Source organism: Ambystoma mexicanum, chromosome 10 (genome assembly GCF_040938575.1).
Source record: "Ambystoma mexicanum isolate Mex_15411 chromosome 10, UKY_AmexF1_1, whole genome shotgun sequence".
NCBI classification, from domain to species: Eukaryota; Metazoa; Chordata; class Amphibia; order Caudata; family Ambystomatidae; genus Ambystoma; species Ambystoma mexicanum.
The window spans coordinates 805,871,968-805,888,769 of record NC_090932.1 but is presented as its reverse complement, the minus strand read 5'-3'; the positions used below and the strand labels follow the sequence as shown (position 1 = coordinate 805,888,769).

Below are 16,802 nucleotides of genomic sequence, written 5' to 3'. Positions count from 1 at the left end.
ACCATGTAATAGATAATGCCTATGGAGTTGGTCAGACTCTGCAACCAAAAAGAAACACAGAGTCCAAAATCACATTAAAATACTTGAGAGAGTGGGGGAAAAAAGGGTCTCACTCTCTCCAGGTCAAAAATTAAAGTCCTAGAGTCCAGCAAAAGAGCTGGGGGTCTCTAAGGTAGAGAGAAATTAGTACATTTCTGAGAATTCTCCCTAACAGATGTGCACCCTTGAATTAGCTGATTGCGGATCATACTTTCCTCATTGTCCCAGGTGCACGTAGATGCCAAATGTCTGAGGCGACCATAGAAGTTGTCTAGGAATTCATCATCTTTCTGGTTGCACATATTCCAAACCGTTCATAGTCGAGGTTGGCTAGCGGCATGAAATGTTCTGTTAAGCATGCTTTTGCCGCTCCATATGAGCCATCTACTGGCCTCAGGGTTTTGAAGATGTTATGTACCTCTGGGCCGGCCGCATATATGAGGGTTTACATCTTTGCTTCATCGTTGATCTCACTGGTAGCTCTGAAGGACATTTCTTGCCGCTCAATCCATAAATTCCACCTCGGTCCCAGGCTGGATGGGGCCCCTGATGTGTCCGATTTAGGCGGGAGTCTCCAGATTTTGAACTGAAAAATAATGTCAAAATAATTCTAGCCCCAGCGCATGCCTATGGGGAAATTAATATCGCCCGAATTCTCTCGTGAAATCTCCCTCCTAGGTGCCTCAGAATGTTGGCGTGTATGGGCATGGGCGCTAGGGACCCTTGTAGTCTGGGCCCATGTCCCCCTCCATCCGATCCTGCCGCTGCTAGTAGGTTTCCTGCCGCTGCTGCCTGAGCATCGCCTTGTTCATTCTCCATGTTTTACTTGTGTAACAGCAGCAGCTGCTTCCTAGCCAAGCGCACAGGCCCCCCCAGTTCGGTGAGGGCTGCAACACAGGTGTCACTGCTGTCCTTGTAGAAGTAGCCTTCCCCAGTGTCACAAAATGGCTGTCCCAGTGTCTTAGTGGAAAATGTCTATTACAGTTTCATCTAGTTGGTTCTCTGGCATTCACATAAACGAATACTCATGTGCACCTGCTGGGCGCTTCCAGACATTTCCCCAGGGGGTGCCAAACACTCTACACGAGAGCCGCAAACCCTGGGGCATGTGTGGATGAGTTGTGCCTTAACGCAATGCCACCGCTCGGCGAGCAAGAGTGCATTTCTCCCAAACATCTGCCTCACAACCTGCCGGGATGACCCCTCCTTGCCCCAAGTGCCAGGCTTCTCCTAGGCAAAACTCCTTGTTACCATTGTTAGCTGGCGCCGGCCTGGCCCTGTTAACACCCCCCCTACAGAGGGACACACACAATGTTTTTTTTAAAAATAATTTTATTAATTTATTCCAACAAACAATACAAACCAAACTTGCAGTGCATATAATAACATTTCAAATATACATTGCTTCATCATGTCAACTGCTTCTCCCCTTCCCTCCCCCCCTTTTGAGCCTACTCCCTTTCATGTTCTATTTCTGCACCTTGTAATAGGGATTCCTCTTCCATGGTTTCCGTCGAGTCTCGCATTAGCCCAAATAACTCTGCTATTAGTTGTTTCCAGGCTATGAGGGTCCCAGCCTCTTCCGCCCCCCAGACATTACTTGCTCTTGCCATACTGTAGTTTCTGCTTCAGCCCATTTCTGTAGATCTTTCCACCATACTTCTATTCGTGGTCTATGGCATGCCTCCCACTCCATAGCAATTCTCCTCTTTGCAAGTGCATACGCTAGGTCCTTTGGTTTACTCACATGCTTGAGTTTACGTGTTCGCGGAAACCCTCCTATCAAGCAAGCCCACACCGTGTGCACTACAATCTTGATGGGGACACACACAATGTTCACCATAGCTCTAAACTCACCTGCCTTGCAAGCAGCTGAATCATACATGCATTCACTTTTATGGGCTCTCAACCGACAAAAAGAAAATCAGGTGTTTTCACCCACATTGGCGACACAAAAGGTTGGGCGCTATGTGTTCACTGTTCAGCTTCCGGCGCGCACTGGCACGAACACGGGAAATGCCCCGTTTATTGATGAGCGGAGAAGTTACGTCACTCTGTCACATTACACCCTTACACTGCTTTTCCCCATAGTAAAACTCAGAATTAAAAAAATGAGCAGCCAGGGGGCGGGGCTCGATCGATGACATCTTGTGTTACTGTGTGCCTCACCAAAAGAAATCCGAGTGCGCTCTGGTCCTAAATCGGAACCGTTGTTTACCGAACGGAGCACTAACTGTGAACCGTGACAGCGGTGACAGCCTCTGGCTGTTGCTGCTGACCCATCACCACCAGAACGAAAATGCTAGGTTAAATCGCTCGGTGACAGAAGAGTCCTGCTGAGCCTGCTGAGTTTGTCCACGGTGTTTGCTGCGGGAAAGGAGGAGGACTCTCTACGTACTACTGGCTGGCCGCGGAGCAGAGTGCGAGCCGAGTGTGAGCAGTCCTGCACAGTCCTGCTGAGCCTGCTGAGTCTGTCCATGGTGTTTGCTGCGGGAAAGGAGGAGGAGTCTCTACGGCAAGAACTGACCAATTTTCCTCAGAGTCGCACTCATCGAGTCCATCGCCAGAAGAGGAAGCCAGCCGTTGCCCGAGGAGCTCGAGGCAGTGTGGGGGCACGGAGGGAGTGCTACTCGTAGCTCCCAAGTCCACGGGACTAAAAAACATGGAGAAGAAGCCAGCCTCACGAATAGGTAGACCGGCGTCCTCAAGTGCAATGTCAAGTACACCGGAAGAGTCGCAGAGAAGTCAAGCAGTCGAAAACGACAACGCGGGAGCAGTTCTAAGGCAGCTGGAGCATTCGCCAGAGCCTTCGCATCCATCGAGAGGAGGTGCAGAAGAAAGGCGAGTAAGTACTCAAGATAAAATACTGGTTTTACTGCCTAGTAACGGATTTCGATCAGACGTATCCCGCACCGTAGGACTTGGCCGACGTGGAGTTGGAAGGACAGAAAGAGCTCCAGGTGGAAGGGAGTGGAAGCGGCAAGGATTCGGTGCAGGAGGTGGGGCAACAACAGGGGTCGGTTACGGAGGGGAGGGCAAATGAGGTTGATACGCTGCACAATAAAGAAGCAGGTACCATGAACTCCAAGACAACAAAAGCTCAGATTCACGTGCCGCCGCGGTTAAACTTAGAACTTTCTGAACACGACATTATAGAAGACCCGGACGAAAACACAGAACAAGCCTCTGATTCAAACAAAACGATAGAAAAAAACTACAAGAGAAAAAGAAATCACAGTGAAACACAGCCAGAGGCGAATCGAGAGAGGAAGCAAGGGAAAGGAAAAAATAAACAATTTAAGCTAAGAACGGCAAAAAATATACAGAGAGAAAGACGACACTACTTGTGACGAAACCCCCAAAAATGGGAGTGCCTATAAAAACAACAGGGCGTCACAACCTAAAGAACTACTTCCAGCTAAGTTCTAAAAGTTCGAGTAGAAACAGAGTGGAACTCTCTGATGAGGAGATCTTGCAAGCACTTCAAGAATGCTGGCCACAAGTCAAATGTAGACGAACTGAGGATGTTCAAGTCTTCCCGCACAGGGACTCGATAGAAGGAGGAGAAGTACCCCTGGAGCCAGAGCGGACCACTAAGTCGGGAGAAGCCCCCCCGGCTCCAAATAATGGCGAAAGAGCCGCAGATTGGCAAAAAGCAGGCGAGTCCCAAGTTAATTAAAGAACCTACTGAAGAGCCGAAAGGGGCCACAGAAAGTGGGTCTAAAAGGAGAAGATCAAACATTTACAAGGCCATGCTGCAAGAAGAAATTCTGAGTATTTCCTCAGAAGATAATGAATCGAGTCGGGAAAGAAGCCCAAACACACATAGCTATCCTCAGCTCCAAAAGTCGAGCATGGATGAGGAAGTCGTAGTAGCTAAGGTGGTGAACGGCAATGAGAAACTGAGCTTAATCGAAATAACCAACGAGAGAACTTTGGGTCGGGGCACATTCGAAAGCGCCAGGAACAAGTTTCTGATGTCAACCCCGAGTGAGGCGCGCAATCGGAGAGCCTCACTGTATTGTCCGAGGGGGTACCCTGTCCATGGTCCCGCAAAAAAACTTAGGGCAGAAGGCGATTGGTGACCAGAAGCGTCCTTAGGTTTAACAGCATCGGAGACATCGGCTAAGAAAGCAGACATCTTTTCAATAATGTCATCGATCACTATAGCCCTATCGCCATTTATGAAACTCAATGAATCAATCAGTGAAAACCTCAAAGACCACACCTCAATACAGGCTATGATGAATAGGAAACTGATCTTCTTGGAGGCATTCATTATGGCAAAAGAGAAAAAAGTAACAAACTTAACATCAACTGAAAACTGTAGTACTCTAGACTTTGCTACAAAGTCAGCTGGGGCTGTTTCGACGGGAGGTAGCAAAGCCGTCAGTACCCAAACAGAAGTTACAATTGACCTGACAAAAGAATCAACGAAGGAGACAGCGAACGGAATACCACGAACAACACATCAAGTACAAACAACTTTAGACCAACTTTTCAAGCAACAGAGGATAAACAATACGGTCCACCAAGAGAGTGAAAAGGACAGGAATGACTTGAATAAGTACCCAGCTGAAGACACACCATTGGGAGGCAAAAACAAATGATCAACATTGACTATTGGCCTGAGAGACAAATGCAAGACCCAAAAACAAGACCCAAAAGAAGAGAGAACGCTGAAAAGACAACCAATAAACTGACAGACAGTGCATGAGACCAAGGCCCAGGAGGATCAACGCACGAACATTACTAAAGAAAGACCCATTATACCAAGTCGGGGTGGTTCACCTAAGACGATAGAGGACGTTCTGGAAGATGAAAACGATGAATCTGAGGCAACATCTTAGTGTGAACAACAGTCCGGCCTCAAGCGCACTGAATTCGATGCTTCCCAAAGAAAAAAGCTTATCGAGAGGAAACTGCCCAAGCAACAAAGTCGAAGACGAAAAGGACCAGGATTCTTTTACCCTCGATGATCGATGTAAGAAAGGGACAAAAAAGACAAAGCGAGATGAGGAGACCAAAACAACATCTAAGAAGGAAGAAAAAGGATACATAAGGAAGGAGCCATCAAGATTAACTTTTCGACCAGAGGAGAACTCAGGAACAAACAGAAAAGTGCATTTTGTTTCGAGAACAGAGCAATACCACAAGAAGATGAAAGTCGTCGACAAAAGGAAATGGATCTTAAAATTGGAAAAGATCCCTGGTATCGACGATGATGTAATTCTAAATTGTAGGGCAGTTTTGGAACTTCTGGGGTACGTCCCGCGCCTAAGGAGAATTAGGACAGAAGATTTTCTCATTGTAGACCCGAGTCATCGACATAACAAACCGATAGCGCACCTATACATTGCGTCTGAAGCAGTGTATGAGTTACTAAAAGAAGAAACAAGGGCCCTGTTGAAATTGGGATACGACATTACTGTGTCCACAAGAGCATCGGGCTACGAACGCAGTAAGAAAAAAAAAAGTTGGATCCTCACAACGCGGGGCAAACAAGAGAAGGATCTGAAACACCCCAAGAGTTCAGACTATCAAGGAAAAGAATCTAGGACGTTTCCTACGAGAAAGGAGGCTCAAAAAAGGGGTGGACACAGGTGGAGCAAGAAGATAAACTGCAGGGCCATAGAGAGATCTATAAAAAACACAGAAGATACAAGTAGACACAGATGGACCAGTAGGAGTTCGGTCAGAAATCAGTCTCCAACATTATACCAAGAAGGCCGAAATTCCATGAAAACAAAAGCCTCCATGAAAGACACAGAGGTAGAAAAATCAAGTGCGGCCACAGTTAAAATGACGAAGCAGGGTATTTGGTCCTGGTTACCTAAAGTCCTGTCGAGGGAGACAAAAAGATAGCAATCCCGGTCCTACGAGCCCACCCTTAAAACAAGTTTGACAACGGCAACAGTAAATTCTCATATTCGGGTGGGCTCTTGGAACACTAGGGGTCACTCTGACTTGACGAGAAAAGGGGTCATCGTGCTTGCGGACTACGACATCCTCTGCTTACAAGAAACTTGGCTCACAGAGGCCCCAATCTTGGAGGGATACGAAATAACCCTAGCGCCGGCAAAGAAAGGCAAATTGGGAAGACCGTCCTCTGGAATATTAACTGCGTGTCGCCAAGGAAGTGGCATTACTTTAGAAGTGACAATACTAAAGAACCCTTTGATCCTGATGATAAAAGTAACCTGGTCCTCTAAGAATGACCAAAAAGTAACTACTTTATCTGTCACCATCATCAACACCTATTGGAATCCGGCGGCGTTAAGCGACACAGAGTACTTGGACATGATAGAACAGGCAATTGACGTTGCTCGAACGGAGCACTTGACCCCTTACCTCTTGATTTGTGGTGACCTCAACGCCACCTGTCCAACGTCAAACAAACATCAGAACATGAATGGTCGCGCAGCGCAAAGAGGAAGAGAGTGGTTACAACTAATGTCCTCGTGGGATTTTCACAACCTAGACACAGCATATCCAGACTCAGAACGTGTCGCAACGTGGTCAAGAGACACAATCAGTGCCACGATAGATTACATTTTTGTGACTACAGCACTTGTATCTGTAACTACATCGTTCGAAGTCAAAAAGACGTCAGCAAGCGACCATAATCTGCTAACTACAACGTGGCAGACGAAACAGACCAAAACAACATATGCACAGTCACAGCTGAGTGTGAATAACCAAAGAACAAGATTGAAAATTTCGGCTGCAGCTATATGCGAGATCCAAGCAAAGTATCAATCACAGTCATATGGGGCAGCCACTGAACAAACGGATTATCTGCCCTTGTTAGAAATGTATAAACATCAGACTGGAACAAGAAGTACACAACGGAATACCAACCACGTTTATGATAAAAAATTTGGTGACAAGGAGAAAAGAAATGCATCGACTAAAACGACAAGCCAAGTTGAAGGGGACTCAAACAGCGTTTAAGAAGGCCATAGAAGCAAACCGTCAATACAAAGTGTGGTTAAAAAACCAACGACGTATACTCTACCAACAAGACGCTGAGAATATCTTAAAAGCAATGGCCCTTAACAACATTATAGAGTTTTGGCAGTTGCTAAACTCAGTGACCTCCATAGGTGAGCCAGCCTTCATATCAAACATCGGCGCATCTACGTGGTCAAACTTTTTCGAGACTTTATTCAAAGCATAAGTAACAACAATAAACGAGAGGACAAGGTTGGAACCCTCGAAGTGGGTTAACATCGGCAATATTGACGACATCACCGATGAAATAAAGAATTTGAAAAACTCACGGGCCCCAGGTCCGGATGGCATCACAAACATGGACCTCAAACTGTTCACAACAGAATGGGCAAAGCTCCTTAGCAAAATTTACCAGAGATGTGTAATGTGGAGATCTATTCCACCATCCTGGAAAACAGCAATTGTGGTCCCTATATACAAGAAGGGAAACAAAGAAGACCCGAAGAACTATAGGCTAATCGCCTTACTCGACTGCATCGGGAAGTTATTTGGGTCACTTTTACTGAAGAGATTGAACGACTGGGCTAAACAAGCAGCATGCAGGGACCACCGACAAACTGGCTTCAAAAAAGTCATGGGAACGTCAGTTAACACTTTGGCGTTAAGCGCCCTGAAAAGCAGAGTGTTAGAAGGTGGTCCTCGATTGTTCATTTGTTTCATCGATTTGACCCAGGCATTTGACAAGGTGGAACGCCCGATGTTGTGGTCAAAATTGGAGACCTGGGGTTGCCCGTCCTCGATTCTGGACCCGATTAAAGAGCTGTACACGGGAATCACGCACAATGAGAGTTAGGTTAAATCAGAAAGGTCTCCTCTCACCGGAAATACCAACAACAAGAGGAGTTAATCAGGGGTGTCCCCTGGCGCCGGCACTCTTCATTGCATTCATGGGTGACCTGCAAGAGTCAAGTCAAGGGGTACATTATTTTGCACCCAAACAGGGAAACTGCCATGTAAACAGAATGCTTTACGCGGACGACTTGATTCTCATGGACTACACTTCAGTGGGCCTGCAACGTCAACTAGCCAACTTGTCCGAATACACAAAAACCAATCACCTAGAAATCAACAAAGATAAGACAAAATTTCTCATCATGGAGAAAAATGCCAAACGCAGTGAATACATTTCTGTAAATCTCGAAAGTCAGCCGGTGGAAAAAGTTAAAGAATTCAAATACCTGGGGGTGATTTTAGACAGCTCAAGAACGGAATTGGCAATGCAGGACCACCTAAAAGCAACGACCAAAAAGTTAACAGCACAAGCAAAGGCCATCAACAAAAGTTTGGCAGTTTTTCGCTAATTCCAGTTCTGGATTTTTATAAACAAAAGGTGGTCCCCTCCCTTAAGTACGGAGCTGATGTATTAATAAATGTACAGTCAACTGTGTGGCCTAAACTGGAAGCGACTTTCTGGAGATCGACGTTAGGCCTCCCTAATTCTACTTCAGTAATGATAATAAGACAGGAACTAAGTTTATTGTCACTGGGAGGCTTAGTGAGAATTAACACTTTGATGTTATACAGCAAGTGCATAATGTCTGACGACTCAACAACACTGCACCTAATTCTCGAAGAATGCAGGAGTGGCAGAAATAAGACACTCTTGGCTTGGTTCAAACAAAACCAAGAGGTATTGGCCACCACGGAATGCGACGAAGAGACTTTAGTAAGAAATCCAACTAAAATTCAAACAAGATTAAAGGAGATTGATTGGATACAAACCCAAACAGCAGCAGCCCAAAACAAATTGACACGTCATCTGCCGTTGAACAACAGGAAGTATAACGAACTGCAACCTTACGTCAAAAAATTCCAATGTAGGCTGGCGCGCGATTTGTTAATGAAAGCAAGGTTGAATCTTCTACCAACTAACGAAATCTTGGCAATCAGAGGAGAGTCTTTGTCCAAGGACTGTCGCTTTTGCAAGGGGTCACCAGAAATAGAATCAATTCGACATCTACTCTTATCATGCCCTAGCACACGCCAAATAAGAACTGTGCACCTGAAGGGTTTATTTTCAAAGTTCGAACTCAGTGATCCAGACGCGTGTTTGGCTAAATTGATAGCAGGAGACAGAATCTCATGGCAACTAGCGGCCTTCAAGATTCTAGAATACTTGAACAAGACACTCTTACAACCGCTTCGGCTAACAGTCAGCCTGTGATCCCTTCTCCTTCTCTCATTTTTAGCATTATGAGAAGACTGGAGTAGGCAAATAGCGTGGTTTGGACAAGTACAAACAATGTACTTTTTCCTTCTTTTGTAAAAAATCTTTTAGATTAAATCAAATAAAAAAAATGAAAAAGATTGGAGCGCATAAGCACCTACAGATTGAAATGGGTCATGTTGGCAACTATGTATCCTACGTTCTTTTGGTGTCAGCCTTCACTTTTTTGCCTATTTTTTATTTGCTTCTGAATTTGATATTCAAGCTCCTTAAAGTTAGGCAAAGTACACGGAAACTCCTTTCTTTTGGCTGCATTTTCTTTAGTAGTCTCATGAGATCTAAATGTTCGTCTAGTTCCAATTTAGGGATAGACCCTTGTTGAATATTTATTGAATTTTATACTTGCAGCTAGCTGAAGATAGATAGCCCATTCCCCTTTTCTTGGGTTGGTCAGATACGGGAGCAGGAACAAACAACAAACTTTCTGTTCCATGGTAATCCTCCGTCAACATAAAACGTCGTTACCTGCGGCACCAGTAACCACCATGGAGGCAATTTGTTTGAGTGGTTTTCGTTACTTACTTACATATAAAACGACACTATTCTAACGTGGACGTCATTTGTGAACGCCCTGGCGCAAACAGCTACACTGCTGATGATACACCCGGTTTAGTCTATCTTCTATGTCCCTGGACAGGGGCTCCCTACGTTGGCCTCAGACAGTGAGTGGCTCGTACGTGAGTGCGTCAGTGCCTCGCGCACCGGCATCTTGCGGAAATCTATTCCAAGCACCAGCCAATCACGCCCCACAGTCAGATTGTAATGGGCGTGGTCTACAGCCGGCCCCCTCCGCCCCCCCACAGAGTGAGGCTTCCCCCTTCTGTGCCGGCATTCCGCCCAGGCAACCAGGGAGAACAGTAAATCCAACGCCCGCCGCGCGCTGCAGAGATCCCTGGCCTGAAGCCCGTCGGCCTTCCCGACCTTGACATCCATCAGCTTACGCAGCTTTACCCGGAGTCACCAGCGCACCATGGCAGATAACGAGAAACTGGACAACCAGCGGCTCAAGAATTTCAAGAACAAAGGCCGCGACCTAGAGGTATTGAACTACCCGGTAGTGAGGTGGGGGGGAAATGACGCCCTTCTGTTCCCCGCTCGTAGCCTTCTGATCGTGTTCTGGGCTGTAAACATGTGTGCGGATTCTGTCAAAGGCCTACTTGGGCCTCTCGGGCCTGTGAGGGTGGAGTTGGGTGCGGCGGCAGCAAAATTAAGTGGTTTGGGGAATGGGTGTGTATCGTTGAATAGGAGGGGGTTAATAAGAAGGAGGTTAAGAGTCGGGCGATTGACTATTAGCACGGGTTAGTTTTGTTGGCGGCAGTGGATGGGTAGAGAAGTAGTGTTTTGTAGATTTGCGGAAATGGCACTGGCTGTTGGATTGTTGGGAATTGTCAATGATTTGGGGCAGGATGCTAGAAGAGGGTGGCAGGGTATTTTACAGGGTGTAATGTAAAATGGGTGGTCAACAGACCTCTGTTTAGCAGATTTAAGTATTTGGGGGTGAGGGGGTAAAGAAGGCTGATAACCACGAGGAAAGGGGCAATTAAGGTGTGGGGTGAGAGTTTGCCCTGTATGTTAATTGTTAAAGGCTGTTTGGCAGGGCACTGGTAGAGAAGATTGATGGTGAGTGTTTCAACTTGGAGGAGGGCGGTAGTAGTTTGTGTGGGATACTGATCGATGTGCTTTAGCTCTGTGTTTACTGTGTAGATACCACTCTATCCGCCCCAAGTCCCTTGTATCGCCCCTGGCCGGGGGCGAAGAGAAGCGTCTGCTCAGTTTGGGGCAGCAATACCCAGACACGCCCGTCGTGGCACGTGACTTCGCTAGACACTACCCTGTGCAAAGTGACACTTCACCCCAATGCCATCTGTAATAGTCATGATGCATTGTTTCTTAAACGCGCGAACCATATTCGTTAACGAAGACCTAACAGAGTTGGAGATATTAAAACACTGTACACTTAGTTATTCAAATGGTGTTTCTTTGCGAGTTTTTGCTTTGAGCGTTTATATTTTTGCATTCTATTCTCATTGTCCGCTGCCACACCCATTGTCTTAAAATGTTTGAACGATCTTTTTTCCAATGCACTGGTACTTGCTCTTCATCAGCCCACGTTACTTATACCGAGACTTCGACTTTAAGATAGGCGTTGGTTTTGTGTTCTGTCCCGCTTGTTTACCGATTGAACGATCTGAAGCACTGGGAGAAAGGTTTTCTGTCCGTTGTCATCGGATTTGTTTTTATTGCGTTTCTCAATGGAGGAAGGGGTCCTATGTTTAATATCTCACCTCCTTCATTACGTAGTTTCAGAACTACCTCGATTAAGCAATTGAATAATTGTGACTGCCAAGACTGTGCTGAGTGGGCACTATATAAAGGTAAGTTGTTGGTAACAAAAAAGCTCCTTTTGGGGGGCATCCACCATAGTACCGATATTCAAAAAGGTCTGTATGGAGGACCCCAAAAGTTACCGCCCTATTGCCTTTTTTGGATGTAGCAGGGGAAAATCTTTGCGCCCGTGGTCCTTCGATTCTTGATGGACTGGATTGTGGTAGCAAAACACAGTGACATCTTCTGGACAGTGTTTGTCAAGTGACTGGGGACAAGCGTCAACATTTTCTTCCTTAACATACTCGGGCAAAGTACTGCTAAAGAAGTGAGAAATATACTTGGCTTTTGTGGACCTGGCACAAGGGTTCAACAGTGACTGACTCATATTATGGGCAAAATGTCCAAGTGGCACTGCCCTAAAGAAATTCAAGGCTATCTATCTATACATATATATATGAACATCCTTGCGAGAAAGATTAAACTCTGCAGGAGCCCTTTCAGGCTAGGTATTCACATTTAAGGGTTTAAAACAGGGCTGCCCTTTTGCACCTGCATTGCTTGATCTCTTCATATCGGATGTGGTAGACGAGATGCCCTGAAACATGCAAGATGTTCCACCCTCGACTAGAAAGTATGGTTAGCTGGATGCTGTTTGCATACTATTTGGTCCTGCTGGACAAACTGGATGAGTATGCCTAGAATAACGGTTTGGCAATTAATGCACTAAAATCCTTATCCTTCGATCGAGTTGGAAGGGGCCCTTCGTGTGACTTGTCCATTTCATCAACACAAACTTGGCTGATGCTCAGAGAGAGCTCTTGGAATGAAAGCCAAAGACGTGGCCAGCCAAGCCGGAATACTTTTCAGGAAATTCTGCCGTTTTCCTGTACTGCCACTACTGCAGTTTTACAAATTAAGTGGTGGCTATATTGACATACAGATCTGAATCCTCCTCCCATATTCCATATGGCCTGTTCTGGGAGGATGTCCTTGTTGTGTCAACTCCAATCAAGGTAATACATCATGAACTTGGCTTGCTGTCTTTGGGATCCATGGTATGCTGTAAATCGTTAGCACTATATATGAAGTGGCTATTGGGTGATTCTCCATCAGTGTTCCACATTTTTGAAAAACTCGCTCATACTAGCTAGAGAGGAGATCTTAGCTGAGTGGAGGAAGTCCTGTAAAAGGATTGTTGGCTAAATCGTGCGTTACTGAGGCTGGCTTGATTACTAATCCAGACATGGCTAAGACAAAACTGGAAAGGAGGCTCTATTTGTACACGGGGCGAGCCAAAAAGTTAAAACTTTTCTATCATTTGCAGAAAGGAAGTTTGGTCGTATGGCCCACTTCCCAAATACCTAAATTCCCGAATTGTCATTATAGAAGTTGGATGATTTTATTAACTTCAAAACAGATATTAGCTAGTTGGATCAGGAACTGCGCTAAGGGACTGCGTATGTAGATATTGCAACAGAAGTAAACGTTATACCACATCCTGCTATTTTGAGCAGGCGTAATGAAATAAATGGACATTTTTTTTTTTAAAGAAAGGGAACAGAGTGGTCAAACGGAAGCCCTAAAATTGGAAAAGCGGTAACCTTGATGCTGAAGAGGTCAGTAGGCTATCAAAGTATGCAAAGACTCGAGCAGTAAACAAAAGTTGCTAGTGGCATGGTCTCTTGCCTCCTCCGTTATCTGCATACACGGAGCACCAGGCCAGCAGAAGGTGCGTGCAAGGCCTTTTTACGCATGGAAATCTTGTAAATACGACAGCTTTATTATTTTCCTGTGTACATTTACAAACAAGTTTAGAGCAGAGGGTAGTGCAAAGGTCAGGTTACTTGACGGAAACCAGAAGGCTTCTTTTGATTATCTACATGGATGTAATTGCAAGCCATGGATAAAAGCACCTGGAACAGAACCTATTTCTTGGAAGCCTTCCAAAAAAAGAAACTGCACAGTGTGATAAAAGCTATAGTTTATTTCCATTCAGCTTCGGCTGTGTTGCTGCTCATGGAGCAAACAGAAGCACTGTACATATTTATTTTCCTAGCATTTTAGGATTGTAAAATTAATAGGATGGAAAACTAAGTTGCAATTGAGAATTGATATTTAGCAACACATTAATGCATTCTTTTTTTTTTTCCAATGAAAGCAAACCAGTATTGCCCAATTGTATTTTCAGAGTTCCTGCGCCGTGTGCAAAATCATGCTGATGCAGATTGTTGTTTACACTTAAAATTTAAACATGTAAGCCCAAACTACAGGCATGTCTCCTGTAACTAAGCCTTGCTTATAACAGCGCCACAATGCCAGAGTGCTGCTTTGTGCGCTTCATAAATTAAACAAATTAAGAAAAGAAAATAGTGCATAGTCCTCATTTTACGCACTATCTAGTTTGTTTCCATTCAACTTTGCAATCAATGGGGTACATTACTATACATGTTCTGGAGGTCTTTGCTCAAGGGTGAGTGATTTTCATTACACCAGTGGTTGGTTTTCTAGCCTTTCAAATCTTCTAGACTACAATTAAAGCATCAAAAACATGACTGCAGGAAGTGCAAGCGCTTTTCCAAAACAAACAAATGAAAGTTACATTTGTAATTGAAATAGAAAAGCGGCAATTCCTGTCCCTGTGATAATCCAGATGGGTATTTAACTTCATGTGTCGCTTCATACATGGTTCGCCCAACGTGAAGGGGCTGTGATTATTATACCTAAGTCGATACTAAGTTAACTGACCTCTGAATGATGTTAGCCAATAAAATAGCTCAGCTGGTTGAGCACTCATTGATGCGATATGCATGTGATCTGTAGGTTGCAGGTTTGAATCCTGGCAAGGCCAACTCAGCCTTTCATTCTTTCAAGGTTGATAAAGGAGTACCGACTTTGGTTCAGTGATAATTGCAATAAATATCTTCTATGTACAGCGCTTTGCCAAAAGTGCTATATAATGACCACGAGATTAGATACAGAATTTAGCATGGAGTCCTTGCCTCTCTGCACTGTTGTATCATAACATTAGCATACCAGTAGGTAGTAAAAGCTCCAGGAAATGAGGGCTTTCATTAAACATTAAGACAATTCTGCTATGAAACCTCAAAACACACACTATAATTCATGCTTGCTTTACTATGTAATTGGCTAGGTTTTTGTGTTTTAAACATTTAAATATACACAGAAGAGATCAAATGGCCAGATCTTTGAGAAATAAGGAAAGGTGTATTGTGTCATAATGCAGAAAGCTGCCGCATAGTAAAGATTTCGATAGTTTTTGCACACGTTGGCTGGATGTCGTATACATTTTACTCTTGAAAAGGAGAAAAGTAATTTTTACACTCTTAAAATATCCTTTACACTCAAAGTTTAAAAATAGGGAGTAAATACTCCCACCTCGCGCATCTTTTGAGTCCCGTATATGTAGTTATCTATAGCAGGTAATTGTAGCCTCCTTGGATTGTGTGAACGTAGTAGATGGGGAGATCAGAAAAGAAAAATGACTTGTCACAAAACTATCAGTACTCAAAGCATAAAATAAGCGGTATCGCATTGCAATTTGCGATATAATAATGTTTTGCTGTTTACTTTAACAATCATGTTGCACCAACTGCGATATGAATTTCCACAGCAAAAAAAGAAAAGATGGTGCCTTTTTAAAGTTCTGCCTCTGCACAACAGGCGAGGCAGAAGCACCCGGGCTGCGCTAAAAACATTGTATCAATGTTATGGCAGCCCAGCCTGTAAACTGCGTCAATGTTGAGAGAGGAGGATCTCAGCCCCCCTCTCACACTCTGGCTTAACTTTCTTGAAGTAAGGAGGCCGAGGGAGTCAGTAGGGGAGGTTTGAGTGGGGGAGCCGGGCCTTTGTTTGGGTGCTGGGTGTAAGTGTCTGGTGATATTCCCCCCCCCCCCTATTCGGGTGGGAGAAATATTATTCTCGCCACTTCGAAAGGCCTTCTACGAGCAGCAGGCTGCGTTATTATGGCGGTTGCTGGGTGTGAACAAGTGGTCGAGAATAATATTTCTCCCACCCAAACAGGTGGGAGAAATATTATCATCAGACACTTACGCCCAGCACCCGCCGTAATAACGCAGCCTTCTGCTCGTAGAAGGCCTCTTCTACGAGCAGCAGGATGCGTTATTACGGCAGGTGCTTCAAAATAGCGACTTCAGAATTAATATTTGAAACATCTTAGATTTGATTAAAAGAATGAGCCCATCATCACCCTGCTACCTTCCACTGCTCCTGCACCGTTTGTGATAATGAAAAATGCTTTGTTTTGTGGCTGGCACATGGTCGCTGCAAGAAGGTCAAAAGAGACAGACCTACCACAAACACAATTTCAAAGGATCTCGTCCCATCTGACTTTCAACCAGGCCATGTGGTGTATGCCATAATCCTGTTCAGGCTTGGTGACTGTTTCAGGAGATTTACTCAGTGCCTACAGATATGTATCTCCTTTCTTTTGTGGTAGCAGTCTTGCACGTTATACCTTCTGGTCACCTGTTGAAGCACCACCATTGTGGCTTCAAGTTTGATGCACTACACACACATCTAACAACCTCATTGCAGCCTTCTTGATGCCTGGTATCGGGGCGAGCTGCAGCACAGGGTAGATATCCAGGCCCCCTCAAGGCCACACCTTCCTTAGCGAGAAGCTTTGCTAGTTGGGAGTATCACTGGGACCAGGTGGGAGAGGTGGCAGGTTGGGTTGCAGGCATAGGGGATTTTGCACTAAATGCGTGGCAGCAACTTATGAGTTAATTAGCACCTTGAGGGGCTGCACTACAAGAGGCCAGGCCAGGATTTATTTGCTTGCCTTGGTCAATGTGTTATGCACCACAGCCATGGTTCTTGTTCTCACTCTTGCATCCTAGCTCACACCTTAGCCCTCTCAACATGCACACTCACTACTCTCACTATGTATTCTTGCTAATTCTATATCTTGGGGTATAACTAATTCTGGTGACATTCAATATTGGTACAAAATTGCTAATCATATTAGTTCATTTGCTAATCAAAAACATTTTAATTAGCAAAATCTGCTAATTCATTTTTTTAAACTAATTTATGCCTCACATACGTCTTGTTGGCGTTACAATTTGTAAGATGTTTTGGTTACCAAGGAACTTGAAGACACAAATCAAACATGGTGCTCTGTTTTGTCTGCGAACACATGGAACAATTGCTG

General features: G+C 44.8%; 1 protein-coding gene across 1 annotated transcript in view; it reads left to right on the top strand.

The window, feature by feature from the left end:
- The first annotated feature begins 9,926 nt into the window (after window positions 1–9,926).
- KPNA4 (karyopherin subunit alpha 4) overlaps window positions 9,927–16,802 on the top strand; it is a 422,537-nt gene continuing 415,661 nt past the window's right edge. The window contains exon 1 of the mRNA XM_069618469.1: window positions 9,927–10,319. Within this exon, the coding sequence (XP_069474570.1) occupies window positions 10,251–10,319 (69 nt within the window). The 5' untranslated portion in view covers window positions 9,927–10,250. The remainder of the gene's footprint in view (window positions 10,320–16,802) is intronic.